This window comes from Salmo trutta, chromosome 32, assembly GCF_901001165.1.
Source record: "Salmo trutta chromosome 32, fSalTru1.1, whole genome shotgun sequence".
Classification (NCBI taxonomy): Eukaryota; Metazoa; Chordata; class Actinopteri; order Salmoniformes; family Salmonidae; genus Salmo; species Salmo trutta.
This window is the reverse complement of record NC_042988.1, coordinates 20,831,085-20,849,521: the sequence shown is the minus strand read 5'-3', so window position 1 is coordinate 20,849,521 and position 18,437 is coordinate 20,831,085. Positions and strand designations below refer to the sequence as shown.

The following is an 18,437-nucleotide window of genomic DNA, read 5'->3' as shown; positions in this document are numbered from 1 at the left end:
CTAGGGAGAGACCTTTCAACAAGGAAAACAGCTGGTTGACTCCGGGTCCTACAGCAGTCAAACAGGCAGGGGCAGCCAGCCGCAGTCATCCTCATCAACCGCACGCCGATCTGCGGATCACATCGTCCACCGGATGGATAACGACATCGCCGAACCTGACCCATCCCGTCAGCGCAATGGTGTCGTGGAAGGGCTTTATGGAGAATTCACGGACTCGCTCAACGCAAAGGTCAGATATTCTGTGAGTTTGACTGAGAGTGCTCTCACTATTCAAAAGATCTCGTCACCTGGACAGGATGAGGTGGTTTTCCATTTAGCTGACTGTCTTGGCTGCCGGGCTTATAAAGTGGAGGACGAAGCGGACGTTGGGGCGTTCTTTACAGCCTATTTCTACCCGTTCAAGAGGCGATGGATAAGCACAGGCATGGCCCGGCAGAAAGTAGAGCAGTGCTTTCGGGTCGCACTGGTCCAGGACCCTCTCACTAATCTTCAAGAGGCAGAGAGATGGGCGCGTGCCATCAGAGAAGCTTCTATCCGCCAGATACCCCGACGACATGGTGAGATGCAAGGCTGCATAGTTGAAACAAAACAGTTGTTTCTTTCTGGTATAGTTATGTTTGATGAGGGCGTAGGTTCTAATTTAATTTAGCTTAACAGCATCAAACTTTAGGCTATTTATATAGATAACCTGAAAAGTCTGTCATCATTGCCATATACTGTGTTTCCTCATTTATTTAGGAGGAATTGTATACTCTGCCCAGGGAAATGGGGCTTATAAATTCAGTTCAAAATGTGAGGGTAACTTTCCATCACCTTTATCCCATACTGCACCTAAGGTCCAGTAATTCACAACCTGCTTACTCGGTTTATATAGAATAGGATAGGCTTAAGTGCCAACTGAGTGGGCAAGGTTGGAGAAGGAAATGGAATGTCCTGGAAATGGAATGTCGTTCATCTCTCACACCCAAGAACCAGCTTTACCTGCTGTGGGAGGATGACTGCCAGTTACCTTTCTCAGAGTGAAATCATTTGCATAGATTTGCAACTGTGACATTTCTGTATAATTTGTAAGGGGTAATTTAGTCATCCCAAAAGCAACATTGCTAAGTACTCAAGTGATTGAACTCATCATTTTTCATCTAATGGTGCTTATGCCTGTTGTCTTGGATCAGGAAAACCCTTATTACAACACAACCGTATTCAAATGCCTGCTTTAGAAATCTTCAGTTCATGTCATAGACTTAGGTCCATGTGCAGAGACCCGACTGACCCTACTGAATCAGTTCTGAACATGAAACAGAGTGCTGCTGATGCTAATTACCCAGTTATCACTCACTGATGAGATCATTTGGTGTGGATGAAGCTGCCACAGGGAAAGCCATATGCAAAATATTATGCTGACATTCTGTCAAAATATCACACATTATTTTGAATTGAGTTTATCCAAGTTATTGCTACAAGATGAAATGTCTCTTCGTTAAATTGCATTATTAGATTGGTTTTATTAGTTTATTCGGATCCCCATTAGCTCTTGCGAAGCAGCAGCTATTCTTCCTGGGCTCCACACAAAAACATAGAACAGGACAAGACACAAAACACTGATACGCTGATAGACAAGAACAGTCACACAAATAAGATAGGAGTGCATGTGCCATGGGCCTAAATTGGCAGAATGTAAGGGAATTTCCATCTGAACAAAAATGAGAGCTGTCCAGGATATAGTCAATCATAAATCTATTCGGTTTAAGTTGCAAGAAGGAGACACCCTCCAGCATAGAAACATAAAAAACCTCTAACGGTCCTTCTCTGAGAAGGCACTTATATATTAATCAGACAGTACCAAATATTCTCTAAACATCAGCCCGAGAGCCTTGTATGAAGTCAAAATAAAAGACAGTGACTTTGCCAGCTGCTACAGAATCACACAGTGTTCATAATGTCATTGTGTCCCTAGTCCTTGTTTCTTCAGTAGCTCTGGCGTCAATCACTATCGAACGATATGAGAACAATCCATAACATTCAGTGACAGGTCTAGTGACCATCAACCCGTACACAAATGAGTATCATAAATAGAGCACTGGAAATCATGTATTACAGAACGGGAAAACATATACATATGCTAAGCATTATGTTAATTATCTTAACTGAATATCAACTTTATTCATCTTAAATATTCCCCATTACACAGAGTGAAGATAATTGTCCATAAAACAGGTGTGCCTGCCTATTATCTGCTTAGGGGCCCATGGTTAGGGGCACTCTCTAGACCCCTCAGCAGCATAGTTCTAGAGGAAACGGATATTTGATTTGGCAGTGACGGATTTGGAATGTTGGTTGCCAGAAATGGAGTCAGGTGTTGGTGGAATAAGGAATGAGATCGCCCCGTGAATTGCCCTTTAGGTGTCCAAGGCAACTGAGACAAGGGTCTTTGTGTGAGTTGCACCTGTATGAAAGTCAGAGGGACCGACTAATCCCTGTTCTAGAGGGTGTATGAAAGTCAGAGGGACCGACTAATCCCTGTTCTAGAGGGTGTATGAAAGTCAGAGGGACCGACTAATCCCTGTTCTAGAGGGTGTATGAAAGCCAGAGGGACCGACTAATCCCTGTTCTAGAGGGTGTATGAAAGTCAGAGGGACCGACTAATCCCTGTTCTAGAGGGTGTATGAAAGCCAGAGGGACCGACTAATCCCTGTTCTAGAGGGTGTATGAAAGTCAGAGGGACCGACTAATCCCTGTTCTAGAGGGTGTATGAACATCTGAGGGACCGACTAATCCCTGTTCTAGAGGGTGTATGAACATCTGAGGGACTGACTAATCCCTGAACGGATATTTATGTTAACTAATTTCATTTTATCTGGTGGTGCAGCTGGATAAATTGGATTAAGAAGGCAATTTATTTTTCTGCTGTAAGGTTAATGTTTAGGGAAAGCTATCAGACACTTTCAGTGCATAATCCCACATCATTTTGTTGAAACTGTAGATGCTAGATATTCCTTTTCCAGTTGTTTTATTGTGGTTCAGTCACAGCTTGACTGTGTAAGGACTGCACAGTGTGTGTTTAAGTATCTGCAGTCTACCATTCAGTTCCTGTCACAGCCAGGTCATAACGGACTGAATGAGGTGTAATAATGAAATCCCCAAACAATGTGATGTACCTTTGCACATCAAAGGCCATGGAAGGTAATATCCTGCTATTTGCAATGCTTAGAGGTACCATAAAATGAATGTCTGCATTTTTGTAAGGAAATTCAGTCTGTCTTGACTTTCAGGAAGGTAAAACGTTTTCAGTATGAACTTATACGACTAAAACCAGATATAAAGTATGTAGAAAAGATAATGGACCTATATATTTTTAAATAAGATCATCTTTGAGAACTAACAATCACCAAAATAAAAACTCAGGGAGAATCTAAAATTCAAAAAAATGTCATGGCCCCCATTGATTTTGTTATCATGTTTGAGTCACTCAGATAGCATAAGAACACGACATAAGCCATGGCAAAATGTGTACAATTGCAGAAAATGAGCTTTAAAACTTCAAAATGTTGTCTCTGTGTGTGTTCCACGGAGAGGGTATGTATCTGTCACTGTGATATCGCCCTACGGCCCAATGCTCTGCTGACGCCACAGTGTCTCTCAGTGATGGAGACAAGAGCTGAACGATGCCCCTGCTACATCAGTGGCCTCTCACCCCAGCCAGGCTGATCCCCCGGGGCCCTCGTCTCCCGCTCTGCTCCCTCAGACAGGCCTGCCTGTGACAGGCTGTCAGGGCCCCTGGCTCTACCTCTGTGGGCTGGGTGTCTAACCCCCCACCCTAATCTTTGACTCACTCAAGCTTGTTTGTAGATATGCCAGCTATGTCTGAGTCATGGAGGTAGTGTTACACCTTGGGGACAGCTGAGACAGCAAGCTTTCACTTAAAGACATTTCTACCAGCATTGTCTTTTGTTTTCCTCAGTGTTCTGGCTAGTTTTCACTTATATTGATGTGTCATAGCAATAATGCAATAATGTGTGGACATAATGAGAGATATTATGTTCTAAATTCATGTGTTTGGTAATACTATATTTATTGCTTTAGTAATAGATTGATTATACACAGCAAAGTTGATCAGTTAATCAGTTCTTTTCATTTGATCCCAGCCTCAGTACTTGTTAGTACTCACACTTACTCAGCCACCTCACCTCTCTGTTTACCCTTTTCCTCAGAGAAACACACACACTAGCTTGCTTGTCAGACAGCCCTTCAGCATGAGTCAGTTCACATCTGCCCACAGGCACTTAACCACAGCCTCACACACACACACACACACACACACACACACACACACACACACACACACACACACACACACACACACACACACACACACACACACACACACACACACACACACAGGACCTAAAAGGTTGTTTCCACAGAAATGACTCTGGGCAGCATGTTACAAAATATGACTTAGCTCCTCATTTAGGGTCCTCACTGTGTCTGTAACCAACTTGACTGGTGAAGATCACCGCCTGCAACAGAAGCCCTGTTCATACCTAGTTCTAACATGCACCTTTTGTCCTGATCTTGTCAACATTCTGATTGTGCCCACATTTTTAGACAGGTGTAGACGATGAAAAGACACACTGTGAATTGATTGTAATCAGATATTCCTGAGGTAGTCAGGCACGGATTGTGTCTGGATATCAGTCAAGTGTAAACAGATCTGGAATGGTCAAACTATTTAAATTATCATTATACCAGCCTCAAACATAATTGACAGATACCACCATTGATTTACGGCATCAGTAATTGTCTTAAAATAAATACATTCATGTTATTTTGAAAGAATATCTGTCAAATAATTTGCTTACAGGGAGGCATCAGCTAATCTGGTCACAATGCGGACACAGTGAACGGATAAGAGACACATTTTAATACAATGTGTAGACACGACAAACCTTGATCACATAGTTATTGGATCATATTGATCAGATCACATGTTAGCGCAAGGTGTAAACAATGCTATAATGAACTCTGTATGACTGCTACTGAAACTTTTGTAACTATCAAGCTTCGGATAGCTTTGCTTTCATGCTGTATCTATGTGAATGAGTTTTTTTCCTGTGATAAGTGAAACACCGAGCTATGCAGTATTTCTAGTTGCAGTCCATAGGTGCACAAACATACACTTCTTTTAATGTCAACTTGATATGTTTTCTATACCCAATGATAGACCTAATAATGATAACCGGTCTTTGACGGATTAGATCACCTGTGAGCACATATGTTAGAGCCCACCTCTTATTGACCCAGGAACCATGGAAATGCTTCCTCAACTTATACTCTGAGGCTTCTGGGAGCTGAAGGCTTTTGAACAATGGGAGGCCCTATGTTACAAAGTAACGTTACCAAGTTAATGAGTAGACCAACGTCTAGTTTGCATCTTTAGTTTTTGCCCCAAGCAACCATTAATGTACTGCTACAGGAGACTGAAGGAGTCAGGAGACAGGAAACACAACAGAATACAGCAGAGCATGATATTGCTTACATGGAAATATCTCATGTTCTGTGGTGGTAAAGGCGGGGCTGAATTCCTACTCACAAGCTGTCGGGAGGATTTAAACCACCTCTGTATTTGAGGCACAAGGACTACAGCATTGGCTTTGACCCCTGAGGAGGCAGCGATTGTTCTGTCATCCCTGAACTGTTTTATTGAAGCCTTTATTTGGCTCATTGTATTGAGAGCATTTTATAGAGCTCATTTGACTACACTTGAGTGGAAAAACGGACCCTAAAAGTTATGTACCAAACTGCAGCATCCACCATTGTGTCTGAAAGACATGTAGTCAGAGCCTTTTGTGTATAAAAGCCACATTGTGTAGTGTGAAGAAAAAATACAATGGCAACCCTTTGTATGAATGGGGAAGAGTTAGCAACACTGTTTTGATACTGTCTTAATACTGCTCTTTCTGATGGTTTCACACCTCACTTTGAGATATTTTGGTACCTCTGCTGTCCCTGCACAGGAGCCAAATGAGTAGGAGGTGCCACTCCAGGTCAGCTGGCTGGTAATTGGATTTCTGGGCAGGGACAGGGGAGGCCATTTCCGCTCAGACGGCACTGGGCATGAACCAGACAGAGGGGCCTTGTGTGGAGGGACAGTGGCACAGCAGGGTAAGGGTGTACCGGTGCCAGTCCTGTTGGCATGAGGCTACAGGGTGGAATTCACAGGGCAGCGCGATGGCTGTTTCACTGCTCCCAGGGGTCCAATTAGGCCCATGGGACCTGTCCCAATGCCCAGCAGAACCGGACTCACAGTCACTGGTGGGAAGTTGCTTCTGCATGTGGCAAATGCAGGGTTCAGAGGATAATGCTCAACTGCCAACCTTGATCCGGTACAGGTACTCTGTGTAATGTCTGACAGGGTTAATTTGAGTCTGAAGTACTACTCATAACCACAAACAAGTGTAATCTCTGTAAGGATGACCCCAATTAGTCGATTGGTCGATTGTTTGGTCAATAGGCTGTTGCTTGACCAAATTTTTTTTAGTCGACCAGTGGCAAATGTATATTTTTTAAATTATGTGGACTAATCCATTTTGAGGCCGCAGGGATGGCAGACCACAGTATCACCAGTAGTACATTTACCGTTAATTACCATCATTTATCATTTGGAATGTTTGTTTGGTTATGGTAATTTATGTTAATACATTCAATATCTTATCCTAATTACAGGTCCTGGGTGGCACAGTCAGGACATTTTTGACAGTCCTGGGTGGCACAGTCAAAAAGCACTGCACCGCAGTACTGAGGCATCACTACAGCCCGGGGTTCGATACCAGGCTGTGTCACAACCGGCCGTCACCGGGAGCCCCATAGGACTGCTCACAATTGGCCATCCGGGGTATGGGAGGGTTTGACCGGTGCGGCTTCCCTTGGCTCATCGTGCTCTAGCAACTCCTTGTGACAGGGCCGGGCGCCTGCAAGCTGACTCCGGTCATCAGTTGAACGGTGTTTCCTCTGACACATTGGTGCGGCTGACATCCAGGTTAAGTGAGCAGTGTGATAAGAAGTAGGTGCCAGGCGGGTCATGTTTCGGAGGACCTTCGCCTCTTCCGAGCCAATTGAGGAGTTGCAGAGATGAGCCAAGGGACCTAATTTGGGGAGAAAACGGGGTAAAAAAATATGCTTGTGACCGTCGGGCCTGGTTAGTACTGGGACGGGAGATCACCTGGGAATACCAGGTGTGTCACATCCTGGCCAGTATAAGGGTTAATTGTCATTGTAGTTTGGTCAGGACGTGGCAGAGGGTATTCGTTTTATGTGGTTCGGGGTGTTGTGTTTGTTGAAGGGGCATTTGATTTAAGTATTCCGGGGTTTGTTGGGCACTGTCTGATATTCATGTATTCTATGTTTAGTCTAGTGAGTCTGTTTCTATGTTTGGTTAATTGGGGTTGGGACTCTCAGTTGAAGGCAGGTGTTGTCTATTTGCCTTTGATTGAGAGTCCCATATAGTAGGGTGTGTTTGTCATTTGTGGGAGATTGTTCTGTGTTTAGCCTTGTGCCTTGCCAGACTGTTTTGTTGATCGTTCGTTCTTTTGGTGTTCATTTTGAATTTATTAAAACGTCAAGATGAGCATACACATACCGGCTGCATTTTGGTCCTCCTTTTCCAACGACAACCGTGACATGGTGCTGTAAGCTAAAAACTGTATTATTATTACAGTATTACCGTTGTCATTGTAGGAGTGGAAACGTTGTTGGCAGAGTGCACAACCTAAGTTTTGGTTTATTTCATTCTATTTCCGAGTTGTCAATTTATTCACTGTCTTGTTTGAAGCGCCCCTGTCAATCTTGAGTAAGTACATGTAAGTACACATAGAAGTAGGCCTAGGCTACCTGGCCTGCGTGCAAATGTAGACCTATAAATGTGCCCATTATGGGATCTGATACTATTTCTGATTGTCTTAACTCACCATTACTGTGGAGCTTCTCAGTCATCTTTCCTTCGCCTCAAACAGCAAATAAACAGTCTGTTTTTACATCCATTGAGAACGACAATAGTTCCTTAATTAGCATAGCCTAATTGAAAAATTCGCTCCCTTTTGATAACCACTCAGCATGAAAGGGTGAAAAGATCTCATGCTCTGATCCGGTTGAAACGTCATAAAATAGGCCTGCCTGATTACTTCTTATCCCTTGTGCAAATAGCCTACAGCTGTGTCTTTTTGGGAAACTCTGAGAGGCCAGGATATTTTTACATATTGGCAATGGCAATAGAAGTTATTTTTTTATTTGAATAATTTTCATTTAGATAGAATTGTGATTAACCACATTACATTTATTTTGAGACATGAGGACTTTAATATAAATTAAATGAAACTGTTCCACGAATATGTGCATATGAAAATCATAACTGGCACGCAGATCAGGAGAAATGGTATGATAACTTGGCACTCCAAATGGAAAAGGTTGCCAACCGCTGGTGTATCCTATTACTGGCAACTTCAGGAGCATAATGGCAGAATCTGTGAAGCCCAGCAGCAGCGAGAGGAGGCGGGTCGGATCAGGAACAGGTTAGGACTATTGATCTCTGGCTTCCACTTTAGTAATTTGTGTGTCTTAATTTTTAATCGCAGTGCTTAAAGCATCAGACAAGCTAAGAAAGCCTGCATATAGTTGATTTTATTCAAACATAGGGTGTGTCTATAAATGGGAAAATACATGTTTTTAAATTTGGAACAATCTATTGGTTGAAAGAACAGACGACTCTCGACTAAGATTTGTTTTTGTCGGGGACAGCCCTAAATCTCTCTTATGATTAACTATGGCCTCTGAGAAGACAGTGTCACCTGTGCAGAAAGACAAGGGCATCTATAGTAACTGCAGTATCAGAGGCTAGGAGTTCATCCTGAGTTAAAAACAACTGTCTTTGAAATAATCTCTCATGGCGCTCTGCAACATCTGAACAAGTTCTGCCAGCTTTTAATTATTCCGTTGGTGTCTGGTAATAGTACTAAAGATAACCACACAGATCATAACAGTACATTACTTAAAGAAATTATCCGGTACTTTTGCATACTTTTTAGCCAGTAGTTCTGAAAGTAGCACTCATGAGCCAAAAGTGTTCCCTGTAAATTGTGTACTGCCTCACATATATGCAGAAATGTGCACCACGTCATTGCTTTCTCTCTCGCTCTGCTCTGGGTGCATCTTGCTAGCTTTCACTCAAATTGCGAGGGGCTGAAGCTCATTGGCTGGAAGTCAAATTGCTAGGTGTTCTGGCTCACGTGTGGGAAAATGTAGGGAAAATGATGCAGCACAGAAAAATTGTCACTTTCAAACTAGGGATTTGTGGCTAATTTAGGTAAAACTGCAGATTGACACATCCAGCCCAAATTCGGGAGGTTTAAAAAATACTTAGTATTCGCCAAAGTTCCGGAGCATATCTTCAACTACAACATTAGGAGAATGAGTTGAAGTGGCATGTGTTTTGTTAGACTTACATTTCTGGGGAAAAATAAGTGGATCACAAAAACAATAACGTCAAGCACCATCTGTGAGTGAATGGTGTCACTGCCCTTGGTATCACTGTTTAATGCTATTTTATTGAACAATGGTTTTCTGCCAAGGGATCTAGAGGGTAGAGACTCCTTTCATAACCTCTTTGACATGTCTGAGATGGATGTCAGAAAAACATTTGGGAAGACAATGGAGAGTTGCATGATTGATGTTTCCTTGATACTAGAAAATTAAGTGGAGCAATTATTCCCTTGACAGCTTGAGAATACCAACTCACAAACTATTCCTTCTTCCCTCTAATGTTTATCTACATCTTTCACTCCATTGCTCTCTTTTTCTATTCTCTCTCTCTCTCTCTCTCGCTCTCTCACTCTCTCAGATGTGAAGTACTATGAGGTACGGCGGCCCTGCAGGGTCATGGTTCTGGTGAACCCCCAGAGTGGGCGGGGCCAGGCTCTGCAGCTTTTCTCCGGGCAAATCGAGCCCATGCTCACCGAGGCTTCAGTCCCCTACACATTGGTCATCACTGGTCAGTCCCCTACACATTGGTCATCACTGGTCAGTCGGTCAGTCCCCTACACACACTGGTCAACACTCAGTCCCTTACACACCTACCTGCTCGAGCCCTATTATCTCACTGCCCTGATTGTGTGCGCGCACACACACACACACACACACACACACACACACACACACACACACACACACACACACACACACACACACACACACACACACACAGTGTTTGACTCTGCACTGCCTTATCAGATCCCCTGCTCCCAGTATTATATACTCTCAACTGCTTTTCACTAACAGTAGCAATGAGTTCAAAGTCACTGAACTCTGCATAACCTTTCACTGAATAAAAGTCAGGTATCTTTGAGCAAGCAGGAACAATCCAAGGAGCCAGAAAGACTTTTAAAAATCACTTCAGCTACACATTAACACCACCACCTATACTTCACTAGCACCCGGTATAGCTGACAAGAAGCTATCTCTGCCAGCGTTACAAACCATCACCAAGACACCTATGAGTTGTTCAATGCCTTCTTAATCTTTGAAACAACTGAAAAAGGAGAGAACAGAGAGAGAGGAGAAAGAGTGTGAGTTCAGTCCCAGGGGACATGGGGAAGGTTAGCATCTGGATGGTGATGGAAAAAGACAGTCTAATTACCGACGGTCGGCGTGACGATGCCGACCTGGGACTGCTGGGAGCTGGGGCTGGGAGAATATGGGTCACCAGAGGCTCTCTCAGCTAGCGCTCAGCTAACACTGCTTCCCCTCCACTGCCTGGGTACTGTAGCTAGCCTGTCTGAGTGGATTAACCGGCGCCACCTCGCTGCCCTGCCTGCCTCCACTTAGGGAATGGAGCCCTGCAGAACTATCATGCCACCTACTAGTCTATGCCAGAGGACTAAGGCACACTGAGAGGATCGTCTTTCAGCGAGGGGGTAACTCTGGGGTTTTCTGGGGTGTGTGTTCATGTGCTTGTGTGCATCTGCATCTGTGTGTCTCCCTCAGAAACTGTGGGAGCTCATGTGGAAAACAGTTCAATGTTCAAGTACCTATGTATTCAGGAACTGAGAGCAGAAAAATGTTATGTTGGGCATGCGTTGGTATCATCCTAACCCAAAAGGGACCTTGGTTCATATCACATTAACAGAGAGTAGCTACCAAGCTATAGCTCATCAGAAGAGAGGATTACATCAAATCCAGAAAGCCAAGAGATGGTGAGGTAGCCCCTGCCTATGTGTGTTTGCGTGTGGCAGTGACCCCGTGAATACGGAGAGGGCTGGGAAGTGCAGCCTCAGCCTCCAGCCAGCAGCATAGAGTGCTGAGTCAGCCGCAGCAGCCTCCCTCTGTTTTTGCCTGACAGCACAGGACCACATCACTACGCACTCAGTCTCCCCATACATACCAAACTGCATGGACTTAAAGGAAACTCAGTGGGTGAGGGAGGGCTAGGGGACAGGTACATGTTATGCTAGGAGAGGAGGAGAAGAGGAGGAGGAGAGGAGGAGGAGAGGGGGGTGGATGTAGTAATGGAGTTTTCATGGTCATTTTTCAAACCTCATAACACATATGGTAACTCAAGCAGAAAAGTAATGCCCTTGTGATGACAATGCCTCAACACACACACACACACACACACACACACACACACACACACACACACACACAGGCATAGACACACACAATTGCAAAAACAAACAAACACAATACTGCCTTTAGCAGAGCTGATATTTGCTGCAGAACACAAGTCTCAGCTGGCAGAATTGTGCTAGACAGTGTGCTTAGAGGGGATCCAAGGACATCTCCAATAAAAACTCCACTAAACAAACAGTCAGCCCCAGTCGTCACATTAACCATGACAGCAGTGGCAGATGTTTGCACTAAGGCATGGCTGCTTTGAAGACCGCCGTCGGCCAGTTGAATAGCCATTGCATGGTCTAATGTGATATGTATGGACTGATAGAGGGAAATTGAATCCCTTTTCTCTCCAATCTCACTGATCCCACCCTGGGGGCTTCTGGTGAAGGGAGGCCATCTCTCGGACCTTATTCCTTCTCTCTTTCCTCCCTCCTTCTCCCTGTCCCTCTCTCTCATGGCGTTTCTCTCTGTCCCCCATAGAGCACCAGAACCATGCGAGGGACCTGGTGAGAGAGACTGATCTGTCACAGTGGGACGCTCTGGTCATCCTGTCAGGAGACGGGCTGCTGTTCGAGGTGCCCCAAGTATAGACACTGCATGAACACATTTCCAGCATAGCTAACTTGTCTAAAGTTTCCCTAAGACTGTTTGAATAAGCAGTGGGGTTTGTGGGATACAACTCTCAGTTGGAGGGTCATGGCCTGATGCTGTTTGTGTGTGTTTGCCTGTCCGGTCAGGTGTTGAATGGTCTTCTGGAGAGAGAGGACTGGGAGGAGGCCATCCAGACCCCACTGGGCATCTTACCAGGGGGCTCGGGCAACGCCCTGGCAGCCTCCGTCCACCACTACACTAAGTAAGTCCATTAATGAGACATTTAAATGCATAGAGTACAGTAGAATGGAATGCGATAGGAAAACTGGCCTGGACAAAGAAGGTGATTTATCCCTTTTCTATGGATGATGTAATTATCACATTAGCTGACTGGGCAGAGTAGGCACATTTCTCCAGAGACAAGGGAGAGAGATGGTGTCTGCTTCAGCTTCACACTTCATAAAGTCCAAGAAGAGTCATTATTTGAGGGTTGCTGATAGCTACTTTTAATGGAGTGATGTAATGGGTTCTAGATCAACAGGAAATTCAGTGGACTACTACTGAGGTAGTGTCTGGACCGCCTTTATTACTGCTGTTTGTGAAATATGAGCCGCCTACATATACAACAGCAACAGAAAAACAACAACAAAATACACAGCGAGTTGTATAACATCAGATATCTATCCCAGTTGAATAAAGCTTTGCAACCTATGAACAACCCTAATCCTAACACCCCTGTTCAACCCTAACACCCCTGTTCAACCCTTACCCTAACACCCCTGTTCAACCCTAACACCCCTGTTCAACCCTAACACCCCTGTTCAACCCTTACCCTAACACCCCTGTTCAACCCTAACACCCCTGTTCAACCCTTACCCTAGCCACAACCCTTACCCTAACACCCCTGTTCAACCCAAACCAAGCTAACCCTAGCCACAACCCTTACCCTAACACCCCTGTTCAACCGAACCAAGCTAACCCTAGCCACAAACATTACCCTAGCCACAACCCTTACCCTAACACCCCTGTTCAACCCGAACCCTAACACCCCTGTTCAACCCTAACCCTAACACCCCTGTTCAACCCGAACCAAGCTAACCCTAGCAACAACCCTTACCCTAGCTACAACCCTTACACTAGCCACAACCCTTACCCTAACACCCCTGTTCAACCCGAACCAAGCTAACCCTAGCAACAACCCTTACCCTAGCTACAACCCTTACACTAGCCACAACCCTTACCCTAACACCCCTGTTCAACCCGAACCAAGCTAACCCTAGCCACAACCCTTACCCTAGCTTCATGTCCACACCCCAGTTCAACCCTAACCCCATTATCTTACAGTCCGACAGTGCAGATGGTTATGTTTAAAGTACTGTAACTGTCCAGTGTTTCCAGATCTCTATGAAATATGACCTATAATTAATTACAATATGAGTTAAATTGTGTTCCTTCCAAAAAATGTGTAATTAAGAATGTTAAAAAGCAGCTTTTCTGTGTTGGCATACCCCAACAACAGAATGGTGTGGGTGTACAGTGTACCGGTCATTACAAATATTAATGCGAGTAAACTGCTGATTGGCCAGCTCATCCTCCTCTAGACTGCTGATTGGCCAGCTCATCCTCCTCAGGAGTATGACATCATACTCTATGAGGAGATAGCAAGCATTTTTGAAACAGTCAGTTTGAGTTTTTCTCCAAGTTATACTTTGGCCACAAAAACGAGTATAGGACGAGAACAACATTATTTGGGTATGAGTTAGCAGAATATGATTTTAAAAGTGAGATTTTCACTGGACAGTTACTTTAAAACAATGGGATTAGGGTTTAACCGGCGTGTGGACATGAACCTAGGGTTAGGGTTATGACGAGGGTTAGGGTTACTGCAATAAGTACAATGTATTACCATTCTAGGGTTAGGGTTACTGCTATAAGTACAATGTATTACCATTCTAGGGTTAGGGTTACTGCTATAAGTACAATGTATTACCATTCTAGGGTTAGGGTTACTGCTATAAGTACAATGTATTCCCATTCTAGAGTTAGGGTTAGGGTTAGGGTCATTACTTTTAAGTGAAGGAGTAGCTCCGGCTCAATTGAACCACAGACTGATACCTAACTGCCTCAGTCTACTGTGAGCTGACTGCTACTCCCTGCAGGTCTCCCCCGGCCTGGGGTAAGGAGCTGCTGCTGAGCTGTGGCTTCCTGCTGTGTAAAGGCCTGGTGACTCGGCTGGACCTGGTCTCTGTCCACCTGGCCTCCAGCCAGCGCATCTTCTCCTTCCTCTCCCTGGCCTGGGGCTTCGTGGCCGACGTCGACATCGAGAGCGAGAAGTACCGCCTCGTTGGCCCCATGCGATTCCTGGTGGGTACGCTGATGCGCCTGGCATCCCTCAAGGTTTATCACGGCAGGCTGGCATACCTGCCTGCTCCTTTCTTCACACCCCAGAACTCCTCCCTCTGCTCCTCTCTACCCTGTGGGCCCAACAGCTCCCCCAATCAGAACTCTCGCCACAACCACAGCACAAACTCCAACCACAACACCGCCCACAACTCCTCCAACATTGCCATCACAACCATGAGGACCGAGCCCCAACCAGTCAACCAGAAGGGGCCTCCTGACTCGCTCCTAGCAGACCTGGAGCACCCAGTGCCTGAGCATTGGACAATAGTGAATGAGGAAGACTTTGTACTGGTATTGGCCATGTTCCAGTCCCACTTGGCTGAGGACATGTTTGCCGCCCCTGGGGCCGCAGCAGACGACGGCTTCATCCACCTGTTGTATGTGCGTGCAGGCATCTCCAGACTAGCCCTGCTCACACTCTTCATGACCATGGAGAAGGGGGGCCACCTGGCTATTGGCTGCCCACACCTTGTGTATGAGAGGGTGAAGGCCTTTCGCCTGGAGCCTCTGTCCCCCGAGGGAGCGATCACTGTGGACGGGGAGATGGTGGAGTACGGGCCAGTACAGGCCCAGGTTCATGAAGGAATCGCCAGGCTCATCTCAGGCTGAGAATCTACTCGGAGCATCTGTCCTCCTCACAGCTCTGACTTCTCACTCCCTTTCTTACTCTGTCTACTGTATATACAAAGTGCCAAAGACGTTATATCAGCCTTTGGAAAAGATATATCTCTGTGTCCTGTTTTTTAGAGATCCCTCCCTTTCCTCTCCACGCTTCATTCAGGGTCAAAGCCATGGATGTTCTTGCAGCTGGCTGGTCTCAGCTAAGATTGTGTGTGTATGATAGTGTGTTGTGAGCGGTGTGTTTAGTAGGGAGGGGCCCACGGCTGAGGAGTACCTTGTGTGCTCCGCTGTCTGACTTAATAAGTGTGACACACGTGAAGAGAAGCACATTCTTCTGTCCCGCGAGGATGTGGCAGGCAACCAGCTCTACGCCCGCTATCTAGCCCCGGGGTAATCATTCTGTGGAGGATGAGACACGGGCCTGACATGAAGGCCTTCCCCCCTCAGGATATACTGTTCGAGTCATGGATGTAGGTTTTCTATGGAGAAGCACAATGTGGGAGAATGCAGCATTGTAGACCTCCACCAATGATATTAGGTTACTCTTCTCTCTCTCATCAGTGACAACCTCCACTTTACCTCTATGTTTAATGGATGGGGTGGAAGGGGTTAGGTGCTAGTGAGGTTGTGTTAAAGCAGCCTGGAGGTTCAGGAACCTGGCCAGCTGAGGTTACCTTCTTATATACCTCGCCTGTCTCCTACCCTGCTGCTGCTGCAGCTCTAACCAACATGCTTCTTGGACCACCTCCTTCCTGACACACACACAAACACACAGGCTTGACTCCCTTTCAGATCTGGAGCACTTAGCAAGGAGGGGGATGGTCTCGTCTGCTACATATGATCCCTTTCTTCTAGCTGTGTTAAGATTGTACTCCCTCCTCCTTCACAAGATTTTGGAGCCATCAGCACCTAATGTGTCCTTATTCTGAAGCTTTATGGGTGAATGAAAAATACTAGCTGATAGAACTACAAGCAGTTGAAGAAGATACAGCACCATTGTCGATTTTTATGAACAGTTTTATTGTAGATAAAATAATATAACTATTTCTGTTGTTTTCTGTCCAAGCACACACTAAGAAGGGAAACAGGGTTTTGCACTACGCAGCACTGCATGGGTCAGTGGGTTTTGCACATTGACTCGATCAATAAGAGTTGGAGCGACCAGGCCAGAGTGCTGTGCTCTCTGCTGGGGCCCTTTTCTTGTCAGGGTGGAGATGATGAGCATTAGTGCACTGGAGCAGAGACAAGCGCAAATGTGAGCATTATCATCAGTTCTCCTCACACCAGTTCATGCCAGGTCGGGTTCAGCCCTGAGATATAACAATTACTGGTTTAACTAATCCTAGAGCACACACTTGGTTTGGTTTGGCTCAAAATGTACAATGGGTGGAATGGTTTTAATGCACTGTATAATGAATCTAAAAGGATGCTTAAATGACTCTACCTGAAGGTATGCTGACTGCAGATGTGATATTAACTTCTCCCAATCTGATTTCAATCTTCCATTTCTGTGCCTGTACTTGACTTTGATATGCCTTTAGATAAATACAAGTTCACGTTTTATTTGTCACATGCACAAGTACAGTGAAATGCTTAACTTGAAAGCCCTACCCAACAGTGCAGTATTATATATATATATATAAAAAAGTATAATTAATAAGAAAAAAAACAAGCGGGAAAAAACACAAGAAATAAGAAAGGAGAGAGGAAGCTATATACAGGGTCAGTGCCAGTACCACATTTACAACGTACAGAGATACTGGAGTATTGAGGTAGATAGGTAAATGTAGGCAGGGATTAAGAGAAAGTGACTGGAAGCAGGATAATTATTATAATTATTATAAGCAATTATTATAATCATATTAAACATACTGTACAGTACCTTTTACCCCATACATACCTATCTACCTACCTAATCCTCATTCGTCAGGCTCTGCTGGTGGTATTGACTAGGTCATAGACCATGCATTCACAAGTAAAAGCACATATCCAAATTGAGAGATTATGCAAATTCTTCCAATGTGTCCGTTCTGGGACGCCTCACTGCTCTTTGTGCAGTGTGAGGGGTCCCCCTAGTGGATTTACCTTAACCAGTCATTGCAGTGCAAGTGGTGGAAGTTCTGACAAAGTACTTGCACATTTGTTTCTATGGTACAACAATAGTACTGTATAAAATCTTATGATAGCTTACTTTCATTCTTTGTATGTTTGGTTGCATTGATTCACTAGCATACTGGTATCCAGGTTATGAAAACAATTACGAGCCATTTTGAATTAAACTACAATCACTTATCATATTTCCATCTGAATATCACAAACCTCCATTTGAATCACCTCAGGTACGGTAGCTCATGCTAGACTGTGTATAAGCAGTATCATCTCTCCTCAACCGAATATAATCTTTCCTCAACCGAACAGACAAGCGGACATCCATTGCTGACCCTGGCTGACCCTAGTGACTGTTATGTAATATGTACAAAAAACAACCGCTCTCAACACATCTGAGTGGAGTAATTGCAATTGTGTTGAACTACTGTTACCTTGTCTGTCCTGTATCCTTGGCAGGTAGGGTGGACTGTGGAGTGACTACATCATAGTACTGTTATCTTCTCTGTCCTGTACCCTTGGCAGGTAGGGTGGACTGTGGAGTGACTACATCATAGTACTGTTACCTTGTCTGTCCTGTATCCTTAGCAGGTAAGGTGGACTGTGGAGTGACTACACCATAGTACTGTTATTAATATTTAAATACTGCTGTAGTCTTCTCATTGCATTCATGTCATTTTTTATGTCATCATTCCCGTGTAGGAGAGAGATCTATATTTTTCCAGTGTTTAATTTAGTAAGAACCACAACTAAATACATGAATCAGGCTGTATCGACTGTCTGAATGGTAATAAAATTCCCAAATGCTTCAAGAGTTCTGTCTTGTTCATCATTAGCAACCATCTTTTCCAGAGAGCATTAACAATGTTAATTGTCTTTTTAGTTTTTATATAAAGTGAAAATGATAATCCAGTGGTTAATATTGTCCATTACAGGTGTATTTGAGGGTGTATTATAGTTGTTATTTTAGGACCAGACTAATCTTATCTTTATGATAGCAGTGTTCCAATGTCAGTCCTGCTGATAGCTTCTCTCCCTCTAACCAATGGATACCC

The 18,437-nt window shown here is 44.6% G+C and overlaps 1 protein-coding gene across 1 annotated transcript; it reads left to right on the top strand.

The window, feature by feature from the left end:
• Nucleotides 1–27: 27 nt before the first annotated feature.
• LOC115171387 (sphingosine kinase 1) lies at nucleotides 28–18,194 on the top strand. The gene is made up of 5 exons (XM_029728153.1): nucleotides 28–557; nucleotides 9,890–10,039; nucleotides 12,142–12,236; nucleotides 12,399–12,514; nucleotides 14,412–18,194. The coding sequence occupies exons 1-5, from the start codon at nucleotides 134–136 to the stop codon at nucleotides 15,262–15,264; spliced, it is 1,638 nt and encodes a 545-aa protein (XP_029584013.1). The 5' UTR covers nucleotides 28–133; the 3' UTR covers nucleotides 15,265–18,194.
• Nucleotides 18,195–18,437: the final 243 nt, after the last annotated feature.

Bases quoted from the DNA above. Each gene is read 5' to 3' on its own strand.
- LOC115171387 (XM_029728153.1), top strand. From the start codon at position 134: ATGGATAACGACATCGCCGAACCTGACCCATCCCGTCAGCGCAATGGT. The intron at 10,040-12,141 runs GTCAGTCCCCTA...TGTCCCCCATAG, and splicing joins CTACACATTGGTCATCACTG to AGCACCAGAACCATGCGAGG. The intron at 12,515-14,411 runs GTAAGTCCATTA...TACTCCCTGCAG, and splicing joins TCCGTCCACCACTACACTAA to GTCTCCCCCGGCCTGGGGTA.